Raw genomic sequence first — 19,889 nt, 5'->3', positions numbered from 1 at the left:
GTGTCTTTTAATTTCATGGCTTCAGTCACCATCTACAGTGATTTTGGAGCCATGAAGTGATGAGATGAGATGCCATGATCTTAGTTTTTTGAATGTTGAGTTTCAAGCCAGCTTTTTCACTCTCTGTTTCAGCCTTATCAAGAGGTTCCTTAGTTCCTCTTCACTTTCTGCCATATAGTGGTATCATCTGCATATCTGAGGTTGTGGCTATTTCTTTTGCGATCTTGATTCCAGCTTGTGATTCCTCTAACCTGGCATTTTGCATTATGTATTGTGCGTATAAGTTAAATAAGCAGGGTGACAATATGCAGCCATATTGTACTCCTTTCTCAATTTTCCACCAATTGTTCCATGTCCAGTTCTAACTATTGCTTCTTGACCTGCATAAGGTTTCTCAGGAGACAGGTAAGGTGGTCTGGTAGTCCTATCTCTTTAAGAATTTTCCAGTTTGTTGTAATCCACACAGTCAAAAGCTTTAGTGGAGTCAATGAAGCAGAAGTAGATTTTTTTTTAAATTCCCTTGCTTTCTCCATGATCCAACAAAGGTTTGCAATTTGATCTCTGGTTCCTTTGCCACTTTGAAATTGAGCTTTACATCTGAAAGTTCTCAGTTCACATACTGCTGAAGCCTAGCTTGAAGATTTTGAGCATAACTGTGCTAGCATGTGAAATGAACACGGTTATACGATAGTTTGAACATTCTTTGGCATTGCCTTTCTTTGTGGTAGGAATGAAAACTGACATTTTCCAGTCCTGTGACCATTGCTGAGTTTTCCAAATTTGCTGCCATATTGAGTGCAGCATTTTCACATCATCATCTTTTAGGATTTTAAATAGCTTAGCTGGAATTCCATCATCTCCACTAGCTTTGTTCATAGTATACTTCCTAAAGGCCTGCTTGACTTCACACTTCAGGGTGTCCAGTTCTAGGTGAGTGACGGCATAATCGTGGTTATCTGGGTCATTGAGACCTTTCTTGTATAGTTTCATGTATACATTTCTTGTATAGTTATATGTATTCTTTCCACCTCTTCTTAATCTTTTCTGTTTGTTAGGTCCTTACCATTTCTGTCCTTTATCATGAGGAAGAAAATGGCAACCCACTCCAGTATTCTTGTGTGAAGAACCCCATGAACGGTATGAAAAGGCAAAAACATGATTGGTTAAAAGAGCATATTTGGCTTCCTCTGATTGGTTGGATTTCTGCAGTTGGAAGCAGGGATAAAAATTAGGGAAGCTCTCAGTTATTAATCAATTCCTGTCCATTTTGGGCTGATTGTTGCAGGAGTTATTATTTGGCTTCCTGAGTTGTTTGCTAGAAATAGTGGTCTGACATCTGACAAGTGTGACTTGTACATAGTATGTTAGTTTCCTGGGCTGGTTACTGTAGTTAATGGATTATTTTTCTGAGATTGTGTAGATTGTGGGTCAGAGTTCTGTTTGTATATGTATTATATGGCTGTAGATTGGTGCTGTAGATTGTGGGTCAGAGTTCTATTTGTGTATATATTATATGGCTTTGTCTATTTGTATATTCAATTTCTCCTACATTTTCTGAGAAAATAATCATGAATGCATGTGGAGATGATTATTGAAGAATTATTAATATCTGCAGTATAGAAAAATAGAAACACTAAATTTATAAGAATAGGAGCCTAGTTTAATAAATTTTACTATGTTAATATAATATGATTTAGCTTCCATTTAGGGATGATGCAGAAGAATATCTCATGTCATTAAATATTTATAGTATTTTAAGATAAGTAGAACAGTTATGAAAGTAGAACAGTTATAAAACAATATCTGTTTTGGGGGACTTTCCTGGTGGTACAGTTTTTAAGATTCCATGCTTCCACTACAGGGGACATGGGTTCGATCCCTGGACAGAGAACTAAGATCCCACATGCCTGCATCATATCCAAAAGTACCCAACACCAAAAACTGTTTTATAACTTTTCTACTTAGTTTAGTAAATTATATTGTATTAATGTAAGATAACCTCCATTTTTGGATGATGTAGAAATATATATCATTAAATATTTGTAATAACCTAAGAAAAATAGAATAGTTATAAAACAACATCTAAATTATGACTTCATTTTTGAAAAAAAAAGTCTAAAAGAAAATTCCAGTGTGATATTTATCATATTGGCTCCTGAATCAGCATGGTGGGGTTAGGAGTAATTTAAGATTTTTTTCCCTTTTCTCTAGTTTCAAATTATATGCCATTCACTTGTGCTGTTTTTAGACACTGAAAATTCCTTTATATGTGGATTTTTAAAGGGAAAAGGAGAAAAGTAGCCCCTTGTTGTTTGGTAGCCAAGTCGTGTCCAACTCTTTTGCGACCCCATGGACTGTAGCCCGCCAGTCTCCTCTGCCCATGAGATTTCCCAGGCAGAAATACTGGAGTAGGTTGCCATTTCCTTCTCCAAGAGATCGCCCCAACCCAGGGATTGAACCTGTATCTCCTCTCTTGGCAGGAGGGTTCTTTACCACTGAGCCATCAGAGAAGCCCCAAAGTAGCCCCTAGGTTGGCCCATTTAAGAGAAGGAGAGACTAAGGTATTAATAGCAACATGAATGAATGAGTCCATATACATTTAGTGTTAGCAGGTAGAGCTGTCTAAACATGCCTCCCTACAGTTTTTATGTGACATGATCACTGGCTAAAGCTATTTGTTATGATAGCATGTTTTCACAGATGTGTTTCTTGAAAGCTGTGAAAACTTCTATCTTGACAAGCTGTCAAATGAAATGCAAACATTTTTGTACCAAAGCAATTCTGATGGTTTCACAGAGGCACTGGGAATATTTTTCTTCAGGACTCACATGGAAGCCAGCAATGTTTCTCTAATTACTTCAAGTCTAAGGATGAAAAACTTTGTTTTACACATGGCGATGGGATTCAGACCCCAGGGAAGCTAGCATCATTTTACTTTTTAAGGCAGATCTTGGTGGGCTTTCTGAATGTCACTGCTTGAAAGAACCTGTAGGTTCATGCCACACAATCATGTTCTTCTCTCAGGCAAACATTTATGCAGAAGAACATAGCTATTGGCATCTTTGATCACAGGAATACAGAAGACATTGTGACCTTGAAAATGGCCTTTGATGTGTGTCTTTAGATATGCGTTTCAGTAGTTGTGGCACATTGGCTTCTCTATTTGTGGCATGCAGGCTAGTTGCTCTGCAACATGCGGTATGTTTGTTCCCTGACCAGGGATCAAACCCACGTCCGCTGCATTGGAAGTTGAAGTCTTAACCATTGGACCACCAGGGAAGTCCTCATAGGAGCTATTTACATTTTTCTATTTATTCTTACTTCAGTTTGGCAACTTATTTCCACTCATTTCCACCTTAATTTCTTATTAAGTAATATGTTAATACATAAAGCAATGTTTTTCAGATAACTATTCCCAGGAGAAAAAGGAAGAAATCCTGGAAAGTGAGAAACCCAGTGGACCCGTTGCCAAACAAGGAAAACCAGACGTGCAAAGTCAAGACCACACCAGCACCAGCCCTGGGCTCACCGAACCTGCCAAGATCCCAACCCTGTAAGGATAACTTACTCATATAACTTCGTGCTGGTACAGTCTCATTCACTGGCTACTTCTTTTAATGCTTTGTTAAGGATAAGGAGGTGTTCCACATCGTTTCTGAAGCCTTTATATGTGTTAAGTTTCCAGGGCAATAGACAAAGGCAAATAATCTACAGGGTGACTTCCCAACAAGACAGTTCTGTGTTGCAAGTCATCAGTGGGCCTGAAACGTCGGTGCAAGACGAGATGTCCGTGGATGCGATGCATGTCTTTATCGATGAACATGGTAAGTCTTTAGAGCTCTTTACTCATGAGGTGGAGCGGGGAGGCTGGCAGCTTTCTCAAGTCCTCTGTGGTCTCTTAGCCTGAGGACAGGTTTCCTGGCCATCTGAAAGTAGAAGGGTCCTATGAGACCTTTCCTAAACTAAAATGATGTAAACTCCTCAGCCTCTGGGATCTAGTGCCTGATGATCTGAGGTGGATCTGATGTAATAATAACAGAAATAAAGCGCACAACAAATATAATGCACTTGAATCATCCTGAAAACTACCCCCTACACGGCCCGTGGAAAAGTTGTCTTCCATGAAACCGGTGCCTGGTGTACAAAAGGTTGGGGATTGCTGGTATAAAATGAAGAAGCATTACCCAGGGATGCATAAAATGCATCAGTATAATACACAGATGCTCCCGATTCAAAGCCATGATGGTTTGATGCTGAGATGCTGGGTGGGAGCCTGGCATTGCTACTCTTACTGCTTAGGGTGGGAGCTGGCTCTATAGGTCACTGCAGAGCAAAGACTGAATGCTGTTTTTACTTTCAGCCTTTTAGAAGCAGAACTCATTTCCCGTTGTTTTTTTTTCGGTTAGCAAAATAGGTACTAAGGTCGATCTTTTGTAAAAAGTGAAGTGCATAAAGTGAACTTTTGAAAAGCAGGGGATACCTGTATTAGACTTTGGAACAGGAAGGCTTCGTGCTGACTGCGCACATTAATGTTCTTACGACAGGCTGTGAGCCCTCTGCCTCAGGGCCTTTGCATATACCACGTCCCTATGCCTGCATTGTGCCATTTATCTTTAAAATCTCTGTTCTAAAGAAGATTCTTCAAGAAAACCTTTCCTGGATAGCCCAGGCTTAATAAATTTCATCTGTGTTTTTGCTCACTCAACACCCTATCCATTTCCTTCTTTGAGACTGTTCAGTTCAGTTCAGTCGCTCAGTCGTGTCCGATTCTTTGCAACCCCATGAATCACAGCACGCCAGGCCTCCCTGTCCATCACCAACTCTTGGAGTTCACCCAAACTCATGTCCATCGAGTCGGTGATGCCATCCAGCCATCTCATCCTCTGTCGTCCCCTTCTCCTCCCACCCCCAATCCTTCCCAGCATCAGAGTCTTTTCCAGTGAGTCAGCTCTTCATATGAGGTGGTCAAAGTATTGGAGTTCAGCTTTAGTATCAGTCCTTCCAATGAACACACAGGATTGATCTCCTTTAGAATGGACTGGTTGGATCTCCTTGCAGTCCAAGGGACTCTCAAGAGTCTTTTCCAGTACCACAGTTCAAAAGCATCAGTTCTTCGACGATCAGCTTTCTTCACAGTCCAACTCTCACATCCATACATGACCACTGGAAAAACCGTAGCCTTGACTAGACGGACCTTTGTTGGCAAAGTAATGTCTCTGCTTTTTAATATGCTATCTAGGTTGGTCATAACTTCCCTTCCAAGGGTAAGCGTCTTTTAATTTCCTGGCTGCAATCAGCATCCACTCGATGGACAGTGATTTTGGAGCCCCCCAAAATAAAGTGTGACACTGTTTCCACTGTTTCCCCATCTATTTCCCATGAAGTGATGGGACCAGATGCCATGATCTTTGTTTTCTGAATGTTGAGCTTCAAGCCAACCTTTTCACTCTCCTCTTTCACTTTCATCAAGAGGCTTTTGAGTTCCTCTTCACTTTCTGCCATAAGGGTGGTGTCATCTGCATATCTGAGGTTATTGATATTTCCTCCAGCAATCTTGATTCCAGCTTGTGTTTCTTCCAGCCCAGCATTCCTCATGATGTACTCTGCATATAAGTTAAATAAGCAGGGTGACGATATACAACCTTGACACACTCCTTTTCCTATTTGGAACCAGTCTGTTGTTCCATGTCCAGTTCTAACTGTTGCTTCCTGACCTGCATACAGGTTTCTCAAGAGGCAGGTCAGGTGGTCTGGTATTCCCATCTCTTTCAGAATGTTCCACAGTTTATTGTGATCCACACAGTCAAAGGCTTTGTCATAGTCAATGAAGCAGAAATAGATGTTTTTCTGGAACTCTCTTGCTTTCTCCATGATCCAGCGGATGTTGGCAATTTGATCTCTGGTGCCTCTGCCTTTTCTAAAACCTGCTTGAACATCTGGGAGTTCACGGTTCACATATTGCTGAAGCCTGGCTTGGAGAATTTTGAGCATGACTTTACTACCGTGTGAGATGACTGCAATTGTGCGGTAGTTTGAGCATTCTTTGGCATTGCCTTTCTTTGGGATTGGAATGAGGACTGACCTTTTCCAGTCCTGTGGCCACTGCTGAGTTTTCCAAATTTGCTGGCATATTGAGTGCAGCACTTTCACAGCATCATCTTTCAAGATTTGAAATAGCTCAACTGGAATTCCATCACCTCCACTAGCTTTGTTCATAGTGATGCTCTCTAAGGCCCACTTGACTTCGCATTCCAAGATGTCTGGCTCCAGGTGAGTGATCACGTTATCATGATTGTCTTGGTCATGAAGATCTTTTTTGTACAGTTCTTCTGTGTATTCCTGCCACCTCTTCTTAATATCTTCTGCTTCTGTTAGGTCCATACCATTTCTGTCCTTTATCGAGCCCATCTTTGCATGAAATGTTCCCTTGGTATCTCTAATTTTCTTGAAGAGATCTCTTGTCTTTCCTATTCTGTTGTTTTCCTCTATTTCTTTGCATTGATCGTTGAGGAAGGCTTTCTTATCTCTCCTTGCTATTCTTTGGAACTCTGCATTCAGATCCTTATATCCTTCCTTTTCTCCTTTGTTTTTCATTTCTCTCCTTTTCACAGCTATTTGTAAGACCTCCTCAGACAGCCATTTTGCTTTTTTGCATTTCTTTTCCATGGGGATGATCTCGATCCCTGTCTCCTGTACAATGTCACGAAACTCCATCCATAGTTCATCAGACACTCTATCAGATCTAGTCCCTTAAATCTATTTCTCACTTCCACTATATAATCATAAGGGATTTGATTTAGGTCATATCTGAATGGTCTAGTGGTTTTTCCTACTTTCTTCAATTTAAGTCTGAATTTGGCAATAAGGAGTTCATGATCTAAGCCACAATCAACTCCTGGTTCTGTTTTTGCTAACTGTATAGAGCTTCTCCATTTTTGGCTGCAAAGAATGTAATCAATCTGATTTCGGTGTTGACCATCTGGTGATGTCCATGTGTAGAGTCTTCTCTTGTGTTGTTGGAAGAGGGTGTTTGCTATGACCAGTGCGTTCTCTTGGCAAAACTGTATTAGCCTTTGCCCTGCTTCATTCTGTGCTACAAGGTCAAATTTGCCTGTTACTCCAGGTGTTTCTTGGCTTCCTACTTTTGCATTCCAGTTCATTATACTTGCCTTGAGAACCCCATGAGCGTACTAAAAGGCAAAATGATAGGATACTGAATGAGGAATTCCCCAGGTCGGTAGGTGCCCAGTATGCTACTGGAGATCATTGGAGAAATAACTCCTGAAAGAATGAAGGGATGAAGCCGAAGCAAAACCAGTACCCAGTTGTGGATGTGACTGGTGATAGAAGCAAGGTCTGATGCTGTAAAGAGCAATATTGCATAAGAACCTGGAATGTTAGGTCCATGAATCAAGGCAAATTGGAAGTGGTCAAACAGGAGATGGCAAGAGTGAACATAGACATTCTAGGAATCAGTGAATTAAAATGGACTGGAATGGGTGAATTAACTCAGATGACCATTATATCTACTACTGTGGGCAGGAATCCCTTAGAAGAAATGGAGTAGCCATCATGGTCAACAAAAGAGGCCGAAATTCAGTACTTGGATGCAATCTCAAAAATGACAGAATGATCTCTGTTTGTTTCCAAGGCAAACCATTCAATATTACAGTAATCCAAGCCTATGCCCCATCCAGTAATGCTAAAGAAGCCGAAGTTGAACGGTTCTATGAAGACCTACAAGACCTTTTAGAACTAGCACCCAAAAAAAGATGTCCTTGAGACTGTGAGAGCTTCTAATTGTTTAGTGAATGCTCAGTTGCTTCGATTCTGTCCGACTCTTCGTGACCTCATGCACCGTAGTGTGCCAGGTTCCTTTGTTCATGGATTTTCCAGGCAAGAATACTGGAGTGGGTTTCCATTTCCTACGCCAGGGGATCTTCCCTACCCAGGGATCAAACCCACGTTTCCTGAGTCTCCTGCCTTGCAGGCAGATTTTTTACTCTTGAACCACTGGGGAAGCCCAGTGTTTATTGCCTTATAATAATTTGATTACTGACATTCTCCCCATTTTCACAATTGTAAATTTCAGGAAGGTAATGTCCAGCACCTAATAAATATTTATTGGATACATGTTGAAGTCTGACTTTGATATATTTTTAATGCCTTGTTACAAAATGATTAAAAGTAATAGAAAAAGAGAGGAAGAAAGGGAGAAAGAAAGAAAAAACCATTAAATGGAAAGTTCAAGGTTCCTTTGATTAAGAGATATAGATCCTAGTTTTTCTAGGATGAGTCTTGGGTTAAATTTTTTATAGATCAATTAATACTTGATTATTCTACTCTCAAGGGCTTCCCAGTGGTGCTAGTGGTTAAGAACCTGCCTGCCAATACAGGAGATGTGGGTTTGATCCCTGGGTTGGGAAGATCCCCTAAAGGAGGGCGTGGCAACCCACTCCACTATTTTTGCTGGGAAATCCAATGGACTGAGGAGCCTGGGGGGCCATGGTCCATAGGGTCCAACATGATTGAAGTGACTTCCCACCCTTGCATGCACATTCTACTTTGAAATAGATCCTGGTTTGGATAATAAATTATGTGTTACTGTCTCTCTATAGATCAGTAATTTCTAGTTTGAAGTGCTTTTGCATCTGTAGAACTACAGAGAGACTTTTATGTTATAAAGAACAACATTATCACTCTTGTCCAAGCCTCCAGAGGGGCCGTGTTTGTCACTGTCTGTGCTTTTCTTGGTGGGACAGCCTTCAGGTTGAGGTCAAGCCCTGTGGAAAGCCTTGCAACTGCTCCTAACAGACAAGGCTAATTATGCTCCCCTGTCATCTGAAGAAAGTACAGTTAAAACCTCTTCTGGGGAGAGACCGTTTACATTTACAAAGTGAACTGATTTTCACACTTCAATACCCTGAACCACTTTAGCAGTCTAATTTAACTCTGCAAATTAATTCCATCTCTTGCTTTCCCTCATTACCAGGCTGACACCCCAGTCAGCAGCTATGCCAGTGCTTATCTGCAAATTCAAAGGTAGGGATGGCCCCATGTGGCCCACTTATCAAAACCATGCATTTAATAAGCCTCTTTTTGTGCATGATACCAAAAACAAAACAAAACCCCAGTTACAGCATGCTCAGATCATCTTGACACATGAAGAGAATATACTAAAAAATGCATTGAGAAGAATGTATTAGAAGAAGATTAGAGATGGTGCAAATTAATCGATGAAAAGCAATTAAGTGATAAGTAACTGAGTCATGTGATATCACTTATATGTGGGATCTAAAAAAATGGATACTAGTGAACATATTTAGAAAATAGAAACAGACTCACAGAGGTAGAAAACAAACTTATGCTTACCAAAGGGGAAAGCAGGGAGGGTTATACTAGGAATTTCGAACTAACAGATATACTATTATGTATTATATATATTATATACATAAAATAAATTACATATAAAATATTATATGTTATATAATTATATGTAAATTATATTTATATGATTAGATAAATTTATTGTATATAAATATATTTATTATTTATACACATTTAATTATATTATTATTATATATAATAAATATATTTATACATAAATAAACATTGTATATTATAATATTATAATGTTATATTGTATATATTATTATATATTATGTATAAAATAAATAAACAAGGACCTACTGTATAGCATTAGGAACTATATTCAATATCCTGTAATAACCTACAATGGAAAAGAATCTGAAAAAGAATGTGTAGATGTATATGTATAATGGAATTGCTTTGCTGGACACCTGAAACTAACACAACATTGTAAATCAACTATACTTCAATGTAAAAGAAAGTAACTGAGTCCAACTTGTCTAAGCATATTACTAGAGTGATGCCTCGGATTTTCCTAGTTAAGTTATACCTTCTATGGAGAAATACAAAGAATGGGCTTAGATTACCAACAATTATTATTAAAATCATCCAAAATTAGTTCCCTCTAACTCGAAAAAATTATCCACAGAAATGATCATATACAAGCAGTTTTGTAACGTTCTTTGATGAACTTTTGCAGGAGAGATTAAATCCTGTTATTTAAAGTCTGGAAATCAGAAAGAAGGCCCTTTCCAGCATCAGCCATCAAATTATGGAGGCTTCTCTCACGCTGGGTAAGTAGGGCTTGTCTTCAGGTTGGGGAGGTGTCGTGTTGCTGCCCCCAGCAACTTCCATGCAACTTACTCTGACTGTAAATGAAGTGAGGATCCTGGTGTCAAATGAATGTGTTTGATGGGCATGAAAGCATGTGGGTTTCATGCGAAAGAAAAAGAAAACCAGATATTGCAGAATAATAAAAAATAAATGGAACCACCTTCATAGTGAAAGTGAAGTCGCTCAGTCATGTCCGACTCTTTGCAACCCCATGGACTGTATGTAGCACACCAGGCTCCTCTGTCCATCCATGGGATTTTCCAGGCAAGAATACTGGAGTGGGTTGCCATTTCCTTCTCCAGGGAGATCTTTCTGACCCAGGGATCGAACACGGGTCCCCCGCATTGCAGGCAGACGCTTTTACCATCTGAGCCACCAGGGAAGTCCATTATACCTTCATAGTAGCCACTTCCAAAAATAAATATAACACGTTGGTATGAATAGAGCGGAATCCTGTGTAAATGATTATGGGGAAGGCATTGACACAGTTTGAGGATGCATTATGAAATCCATCTCAAGGAATGAACTAGAGAAATGGTTAGTTTTTATCTGCATGGATGAGGCAAACTCTTTTACTGGTAGATGATCTAAACATCTTTTCTGTTCTCCTTCTGGGTGTGTTGAGTAACTTTCTTAATAGTGTTCATTACATTTATGCGGAATTCACTTGCACGTCCAAAACATATGTGGATTAATGGTGACATTAGGCAAGCTATAAGTCTTCTCAGTTGTGGATTGAATTCATCCTTCATCCTGGACTTCAAGATTCTTTGAGGATAATCCATAGGGTCATGCCTCAGTGGCTTGCTCTGAGTGAGAGGGTACATTTTTCATGTACATTTCTCTAGAGTTGTATGCCTTTTTGAGGATTTATGGAAGACTTTTGTGATGTCACTGAAATGCCTTAGACTTCATGCCTGGAGAGTGTAAAGGGAGTTATAGGAACTCTACTCCTAGTTTCCAGCGTGCAGTGTTCCTTCCTGAGGTCAAAGTTTCCTTACCAGGTGTGCATGGGAAGTTCAAGGTAAGCCTCTAGTGTACCTAGAAGAAAGTCTGTCCTTGTCCCTGCTGTCTGGCCTTCAGGTGGGGTTCTGCCGTGTGCCAGCCTTGCAGGGTGTTCTTTGTCACTCCTACTGCTTCTCACCTGCTCAGGAGTACTGGTGTCAGCCGTCATGGTAGATCTGATGGCTGCAATGGGTGACCACAGCAGTATTCATGACCACACAACCCTACCTGGGTCCCAGCCCCGAAGCAGCCTGCTGGGGTCCAGAGTGAGTCCTGGGGGGAGACAGGCATAGTCTCCATCACCCACCTGCCTTCCACTGTTCCTTATCTCCCTTGGTACCCACATTTCAGTCAAACAAGCAACACAAAATTCTCGTTCTTCAGCCAAAAAGCATGCCAAGTGATGTTCGCCAATGGAGACCCAAGAGGAGAGACAGGTCCGCCACCCCATCTTGGCTCCAGCCTCCAGGATATTTTGCGGCAATGATTTGATGAGTTCAGTCATCTAAGGTGGCAGCTTTCTTCAGACGAAATATTTAATTACATGAGAACACAGCTTGAAAAGCTGTCCTGTTACCCTGCAATCCTCAGTTGAAAGCTGTAGTGTTTTTAAGCTGTATTTGGAACAAGTACAAGCCTCTTATTTTATCCCCAAATAGATTTACAAAGCTTTTTAATTTTTGTTTTCCTGATAAATGGGCTTCACTTTCCCTGAGGAAAATATTTGAACTACCTTTTGCTGGTAATGGCAGGTAGAGTAAGGCCACATATCCAGAGCCTTAAAACACTGAAAATACACAGTGTGCAGATAAGAATTAAAAAGAGTGCCTGTAGGGTTTTCAGTGAGCCCCATTCCTCCTACCATACCTCACTGAGAGATCCCATTAACTCACTCTCTCCCCTTAATTTCTCTCTCCTCATTAATTTCCCCCAACTCCTATCTGCTTTTGTTTCCTCTGTGTTTCTTCCTCGGCTTGGGCTCTTTTCTGTTTAATCCCTGCTCCTCCTCTGGTTCGAGAACTGCTGGGGCTAAGGATTGCCACAGTGCATTTACTCTTGGTGAAAGAGGTTTTGGCAAGAGCAGGTTTTGGCCCTGCTGGAGTTTTAGGGGACACTGATTGTGTTTTCCTGTGAAGCCCTGTGACTTAGCAGTGTCTCAGAATGTCAATCCTTTCCCAGATCTGCCTTTCTGTTACCCATGAGAGAAATCCAAGTCCAGTGGCCTTCACCAAAATGGGAGTTTAGGGGCCATGTATCGGAGCTGTCTTGGGTAGATGGCTTCAAGTGTGTGGTTTATCTTTCTCCCATCACCTTCCTGTTGCTTTTTTTGACATCACTCTCAAACACCTCACCCTGACAGTCAAAAGATTCCTGCAGGGACTTCCCTGATGGCTTAGTGGTTGAGACTCTGTGCTTTCAACGCAGTGGTGCCGGTTCAATCCCTGGTTGGGGAACTAGGATCCCACATGCCTTGTGACTAAAAATAAAGAAAATGCTTTGATACTAAAAGAAAAAGGTGCCTGCAGTAGCCCTACATCTTATGTCTTCTCTCATTCAAGTCCGCTGGAGATAACATATTTCTTCCCATAAACCGTGTAACTCCTTCATTCTGACTGGGCCATGGACCCTGAGCCCAGTCACCAAGGCAAGTACTTGGCTTGGGTCTAAGTACATTCACAGAGCTGGAATGACAGGTTCCCTTTGAGAATGTATGGGAGTACTCTTCAGAGGGAAAATTGGAGTAGGGTGGGTGGATGTGTGCTTAGTTGCTCAATTGTGGCAGACTCTTTGTGACTCCATAGATGTAGCCCACCAGGCTCCTCTGTCCGTGGGATTTTCCAGGGAGGATTCTGGAGTGGGTTGCCATTTCCTACTCCAGGGGATCTTCCCGATCCAGGGGTTGAACGCGCATCTCTTGAGTCTCCTGGATTGGTAGGTGGGCTCTTTACCACTAGTGTCACCTGGGAAGCCTCACGGTGCATGGATGCTGGGCAGCAGAAATTGAAAAATGACCCCTGAGCACTCTCATTCTGATAAAATGCAAGTAAATTAATGACTGTCCTTCTTTAAAGAGAGTAATGATCGAGTTTATAAAAGCAACCTTCTTTTAAAGAAATGTTCCTAGTTGTATCTTACATTTCTTATATGTGAACATTCTGATGGACAAGGTCTTCATCCCCCAGCCCTCCTTGCCATGTTCTTTTTTCTATGTTTAAAGATTTTTTTTTTAATGTGAACCATTTAAAAGTCTTTATTGAATTTGTTACAATATTTCTTCTGTTTTATGCTTTGGTTTTGTGGCCACGAGGCGTCTCGGGTCTTAGCTCCTTGACCAGGGATCGAACTCTCACCCCCTGCACTGGAAGGTGACGTCTTAACCACTGGACCACAAGAGAAGTTCTCCTACATGCTAAGTTCTAGGTCTTTGATTATCTGCTTTTTCCTAAGGTAGTTGGACAGGGCATCAGTCTTAAGAGTTCTAAGAAAGAATGGCCCACAGTCACACACATCATCTCTTTCTTGTGCTTAAAGATAAAATAATATACCTGTCTGCTATTATATGTGTGCGCTTGGTCGCCCAGTCATGTCTGACTGTTTGTGACCCCTTGGACTGTAGCCTGCCAGGCTCTTCTGTCCACGGGACTTCCCAGGTAAGAATGCTGGAGTGGGTGCCATTTTATTATTTGAGAATATACATATCCTCTGTACTGTCTCCTCTTTGAGATAAGTTGGTCCTTTTGAAGGGACTTTGTTCTGGAGTGTTATGGCCATTCAGTGGCTCGTTTGGGCATAGGAGGTGTGCGGTGCTTCTTGTTTGATGCTTGAGCACAAAACTCTAGTCACTTCACTTAGCAAAATTATAGCATTGAAGGTGTTCCTGGGGTGATGCTGGAAAAGCACTCATGGGACTGCCATTTGTTTAATTCATGCTCAGAAAAAATGGCTCAGTCCTGTGTAGAGTCAGATGATCTTCTGGATTTCAGCTGCTGTCTGACAGCCTTAGGGTGGATATTCCAACAGTCTCACACTCCTTCCCAGGCTAAGAGATGTTAAAATCTGTGCCACCCACACGTGGGAGGCTAATTTCTTTGGATTTGTAATCAGACTTGGCTTTTGTGGATACGTGTGGTGTAGTGACAGCTTGGGTATTTTTGAACTGGTTGTATGAAAGAAAAATTGTCGTAAGATAGGATGAACACAGGGCTTCCTGGGTGGCTCAGACTATAAAGAATCTGCCTACAATGTGGGAGACCTGGGTTCGATGTCTGGGTTGGGAAGATCCCCTGGAGAAGAGAATGGCCAACCCACTCCAGTGTTCTTGCCTGGAGAATTCCATGGACAGAGGAGCCTGGTGGGCTACAGTCCACGGGGTTGCAGAGAGTCAGACAACTTACTGACTAACACTTTCACTATCTTTAGGATAAAAGCAAACAAGCTGGTTTAATTTGTTATTGTTGTTTTCAAAAATAATTTATTTCTTTATCTGGTTGCACTAGATCTTAGTTGCCACACATGGGATCTTTAGTTTTGGCTTTTGGGATCTAGTTCCCTGACCAGGTTTGAACCTGGGCTTTCTGCATTGGGAGAGCAGAGTCTTAGCCACTGGACCACCAGGGAAATTCCAAGCTGGTTTAGTTTGAGTGTGTTAATTTTTGCATTGACCACATCCAATTTACCTTGATTCATGGACCTAACATTCCAGGTCCCTGTGCAATATTGTTCTTTATGGCATCAGACTTTACTTTCACCACGAGACACATCCACAACTGGGAATCATTTCCACTTTGACCCAGCTGCTTCATTCTTTCTGGAGCTATCTCTCTGCTCTTCCCCAGTAGCATATTGGACACTTACTGACCTGGGCGCCTCATGTTCTGGTGTCACATGCGTGCTGCAGTCCAGGGGGTCGCAAAGAGTTGAACACAACTTAGCAAATGAACACCAACAATCCTTTCATTAACATATCCGTGTGTGTGTATGGATATATGGAGAGTGTCACTCCTTTCTTTAATGTTAGAGGTGAAGACACATCAGAGCAGCACACGGCTGATCAAGTGCAGTGACAGCCAGTCAGGAGTTTGTGACTTGGAGGGCCGAGTCACTCACACTTTATCCGGTATTCCAGTGGGCCTCGAGTCTTTCCGTGGGAAGCAGCATTCTGGCAGTTCCTGGCCCTGAAGGAAATGTTTTCCTGTCATGGTTATGGTGGCAGCAGTCATCGCTTATTAATGATGTATTTTGCACTAAGCACTGTGCTGAGTATTAAATTATCCCCTTTCATCCATGGGACAAAGTAGAGGTAGGTGATATTAGCTCCATTAGATAGAAAAGGACACTGAGACTGATGAAGAAACAAGCTCAACCTCAGTAGCTACTAAGTGGCCAGGGGACTCTTAAATCCCTCCCCCAGCACCCTCCTGCTGGCGGGTGCCACGGCCTCAATTCCTGGGTGCCAGGCAGGTGGTACAAATGGGTGAAGTGGACCCAGAATCAAATGCGAGGGGTGTTGGGTGCTGACTCCATTGGAGGGCATTTATCCTGTGGCACCAATGGTAAGGACTCCACCTGCCAATGCAGGAGACACAAGAGATGTGGGTTTGATTCCTGAGTTGGGAAGATCCCCTGGAGGAGGAAATGGCAACTTATCCCAGTATTCTTGCCTGGAAAATCCTGTGGACAGAGAGCCTGGTGGGTTATAGTCCATAGGGTCACAAAGAGTCAGACACGACTGAGCACACACACTTGCTGGAGGGCTGTTTAGGGTGCTTATGCCAGCTTGGGAAGCTGGGGTGACCAGATTTTCCAATTTTTCCCCAAGAGGAGCTAGAAATTTCCATTTATCTGTAAAAATCAATTTTTTAAAAAGATTTTTTTTTTGATGTGGACCATTTAAAAAAATCTTTATTGAATTTGTTATAATGTTCAATAATGTGTTCGTTTATTTTTTATGTTTCTGGTTTTTTGTGTGAGAGGCCTGTGGGATCTTAGCCACCGACCAGGGATTGAACCAATACCCCCGACATTGGAAGGCAAAGTCTTAACCACTGGACCACCAGGGAAGTCCCTCTGTTTTGTCTGCTCTTATTGATTTTAATATTTTTTTTGAATTGCCACAGGCCACAGATGACATGTATGGTTGGCTGAGGCCTGTGAGTGCTCTGAGACCTGGGTGAGGCAGTATTCTTGCTAACACATGATATTGGGGTGCTCTTACATGGACCGCCCCTTCTCCAGGCACCCTTCACAGCCCGTGCTTCACTGCTTCACTCCTGGAGGCCCATGGCGCTGGCCTTCAATCCTTCCTCTTCCAGGCCTCTGCCTGTTTTTGCCTGGAACGCCCTTCTCCACGCAATTCTACCTTCTGGAATTCTCTTCTTTCCAAGCACAGATTGCTATTTGCCTCTTAAATCCATCTTTCCTGTGTCAGTCCTACCATGGCAATTACTCCATCCCTCCATGCTGCCTTTAGAGGAGCTTGCCACACTCTCCCTGGTGCAGGAAACGCCCACCTCTTCTAGACTGTTCTTGTTTCAGGAAAAGTTGCCATGGCTAGGGTGCCTCTGGGGTTCTCTGTGGCTCAGGGGTAAAGAATCCATCTGCCAAATGCAGGAAGCATGGGTTCAGTTGCTGGGTCAGGGAGATCCCCTGGAGAAGGAAATGGCTACCCACTCCAGTATTCTTGACTGGAGAATCCCACGGACAAAGGAGCCTGGGTGGGCTACAGTCCATGGGGTTGTAGAGAGTTGGACAAAATTTAGTGACTAAGCAACAAATAAAAATACTAGAGTGCCTCTGTAGCCCTCACTTAGCCCTCTGTAGGTGGATGTTCCGTAAACAGTGAACTGAATCAAATTAATCATTGGAAATGACAAGGTAGCCCAATTAGAGTTCTGGATAGCAGACCCCAACTGGTCATTTAGGGAAGGGAGAGAGCTGGAATGTGAAATCCCGTTGAGGATGTCATGTTTGGTTCTGCTTGCAGCAGGAGTAATTAGTCCTCTCTGCAGAGAAACATGGAGAAGGCAATAGCAACCCATTCCAGTACTCTTGCCTGGAGAATCCCATGAGTGGAGGAGCCTGGTAGGCTGCAGTCCATGGGGTTGTTAAGAGTTGGACATGACTGAGCGACTTCACTTTTACTTTTCATTTTCATGCATTGGACAGGGAAATGGCAACCCACTCCAGTGTTCTTGCCTTGAGAATCCCAGGGACGGTGGAGCCTGGTTGGCTGCCATCTATGGGGTCGCACAGAGTCAGACACGACTGAAGCAACTTAGCAGCAGCAGAGAAACAACCCAGTGAAGGTCGATTATTAAAACAGCACCCACAGATCACTCCTCACCTTGAGATTGTTGGAGGGGAAGAGTCAGAAGCAATAGGAGTTTGGTCAACATGTTTTTTTAAAATTTAACTTTTATTGACATATAGTTGCTTTACTGCTTTGTGTTAGTTTTTGCTGTACAGCAAGGTGAATCAGCTATACAGATACATATATCTCCCTTTTTTTGGATTCTCTTCCCATTTAGGTCATCACAGAGCACTGAGTACAGTTCCCTGTGCTATGCTGTGCGTGTGTGTGTGTGTTAGTCGCTCAGTCGTGTTTGAGACCCCATGGACTGTAGCCCACCAGGCTCCTCTGTCCATGAGATTCTCCAGGCAAGAATACTGGAGTAGGTTGTCATACTCTTCTCCAGGGGATCTTCTTGACCCAGGGATCAAACCCACTATATAGTAGGTCCTTATTAATTATCTAACTTATCCATAATAGTATATATATGAGGGCTTCCCCAGCTCAGTGGTAAAAAATCCATCTGCAATGCAGGAGCCATAGGAAATGCGGGTTTGATTCCTGGATCAGGAAGATCCCCTTGCAGGAGGGTGCATAGCCCACACCAGTATTCTTGCCTGGAGAATTCCATGGACAGAGGAGCCTGGTGGGCTACAGTCCACGGAGTTGCAAAGAGTTGTACATGACTTAAGAGACTTAGCACACATGCAGTGTATATTCGTAATACAGAATGTTATCTCCTTTCATAAGTGGCAAAATGGAGGGGAAAAAACCATGCGAAATGGTTTTTTAACCCTTCTCTGTAAACATTGAGGTTGAGTCTCAAATTTGATTTTCTAGTGTTATATTCCATTCAATGCAAATGATTTTCTTTGTCCGTATGAGAGATGACTGTGATGGAAAGCTGACATTTCCAGAAGGAAAGCCACACTTCCCTGACATCAGAGAGGTTGTGTCTACAGCTTGAACTTGAGCTTTCAATCTTGGACTGACTCAGATTCCCGTTCCTGCACAAAGGGTAACTTTGGGTTTTACACTGAACAGCTTACTTGATCATTTTAAGCATCAACTTTCTAATCCATAAATGGAAATAATACTAGAAATGAATTCAGTGGGTGGCTTCAAAAGCTGAATATCATAGCTGAAGCTCCAATACTTTGGCTACCTGATATGAACAGCAGACTCATTGGAAAAGACCCTGATGCAGGGAAAGATGGAGGGCAGGAGGAGAAGTGGGTGACAGAGGATGAGACGATTGGATGACATCACCAATTCAAAGCACATATGTTTGAGCAAACTCAAGCATAGTGAAATAGTTGAGATAGTGAAGGGTGTGCATGGTGTGTTGGCAGTCCATGGGGTCACAAAGAGTCAGACACAGCTGAGCAAACTGAAGAATAACAATATGCAGTGCTTAGTACAGTACCGCTCACAGGGGACACTGGGCAATGCGAGCTGTTGTTAAATGGTCTCCAAACAGAAGCAGTAAGGATGGTGGTTGAGGTTCACCATGACTTCATGTAGCAGAAGAGCCGGAGTTTAGGCTGAGGAAAGTCTTTCGTCTGGCACTTTTGTGTGTCACTTTATGAGATTTTTGAGGTGGTTAAGTACCTTGTATTCTCTCAGCCTGTTGTGTTTCAGCTTTTTGGCCTCTTTGGCAGTTTTAGAGAAGGGACTTTACTATTTTATGCCTGGCTTATAATGCCATTACATTTAGAGTTCTCCTATCAGAGTAAACATAAAGTTTGATTTTGAACTTGGAAGGATTCCAAGCTGGGGCTGTTTCTAAGCCCTTCAGCCATGGAAGATATTAGAAAAGCAGCCTTTTCCCTTTAAGGTGACTTCAGTGGCTGGGATTGCCTCCAACTAGGCCATTAAACCCCTGATTCTCATTATTGGCCAGAAAGCCATTCCTCTTCACCATTGTTAAGCCTAGTTGCCATGTGACAGTTTTATATCCCTGACTCCCAAGTATGAATAGGGAATTGTTTGCCATGTAACTTCCATGTCTCTCTGGGGATTCCTGGAGGAAACCAAGGGAGGAAACAAATTTCCCTCCTTGGTCCCTCCGTCATTGTGGGAACCAATACATTTCTCATTAACTGCCAGAGAAATATAAGCAGTATTTTCCGGTTGTACAATAACTGTCCAGAAAGCCAGTACCTTTGGTAACATTATCTTATGTAGTCCTGCTTGCCTCAGGAACTAGAATAAGGGACAATGGCTTGAATAGCAGAATTCAGAATTGCTATGTTAAAAAAAAATTTCAGAGGATAAATTTATTACCCAGGACACAGGACTGATTCAGCTCAGATCCTCCTATGAGCTCATCTGCCTAGAAAATCGAAGTTGAAATAGTCTCTCTGCCTAAGGAAGTTGAAGATGAAGCTGC

The 19,889-nt window shown here is 42.2% G+C and overlaps 1 protein-coding gene across 2 annotated transcripts in view; it reads left to right on the top strand.

The window, feature by feature from the left end:
* PCNX2 (pecanex 2) overlaps nt 1-19,889 on the top strand; it is a 309,056-nt gene that overhangs the window by 35,003 nt on the left and 254,164 nt on the right. For both annotated transcript variants that reach the window (XM_055424272.2, XM_088842460.1), the window contains exons 6-8: nt 3,406-3,553; nt 3,679-3,824; nt 10,070-10,163. In XM_055424272.2, the coding sequence (XP_055280247.2) occupies nt 3,406-3,553; nt 3,679-3,824; nt 10,070-10,163 (388 nt within the window). The remainder of the gene's footprint in view (nt 1-3,405; nt 3,554-3,678; nt 3,825-10,069; nt 10,164-19,889) is intronic.

This window comes from Moschus berezovskii, chromosome 12 (assembly GCF_049115385.1).
Source record: "Moschus berezovskii isolate FMDL1 chromosome 12, NW_MosBer_1.0, whole genome shotgun sequence".
Taxonomy (NCBI): Eukaryota; Metazoa; Chordata; class Mammalia; order Artiodactyla; family Moschidae; genus Moschus; species Moschus berezovskii.
Note: the sequence above shows the minus strand (reverse complement) of the source record. Positions and strands in the feature narration are given on the sequence as shown.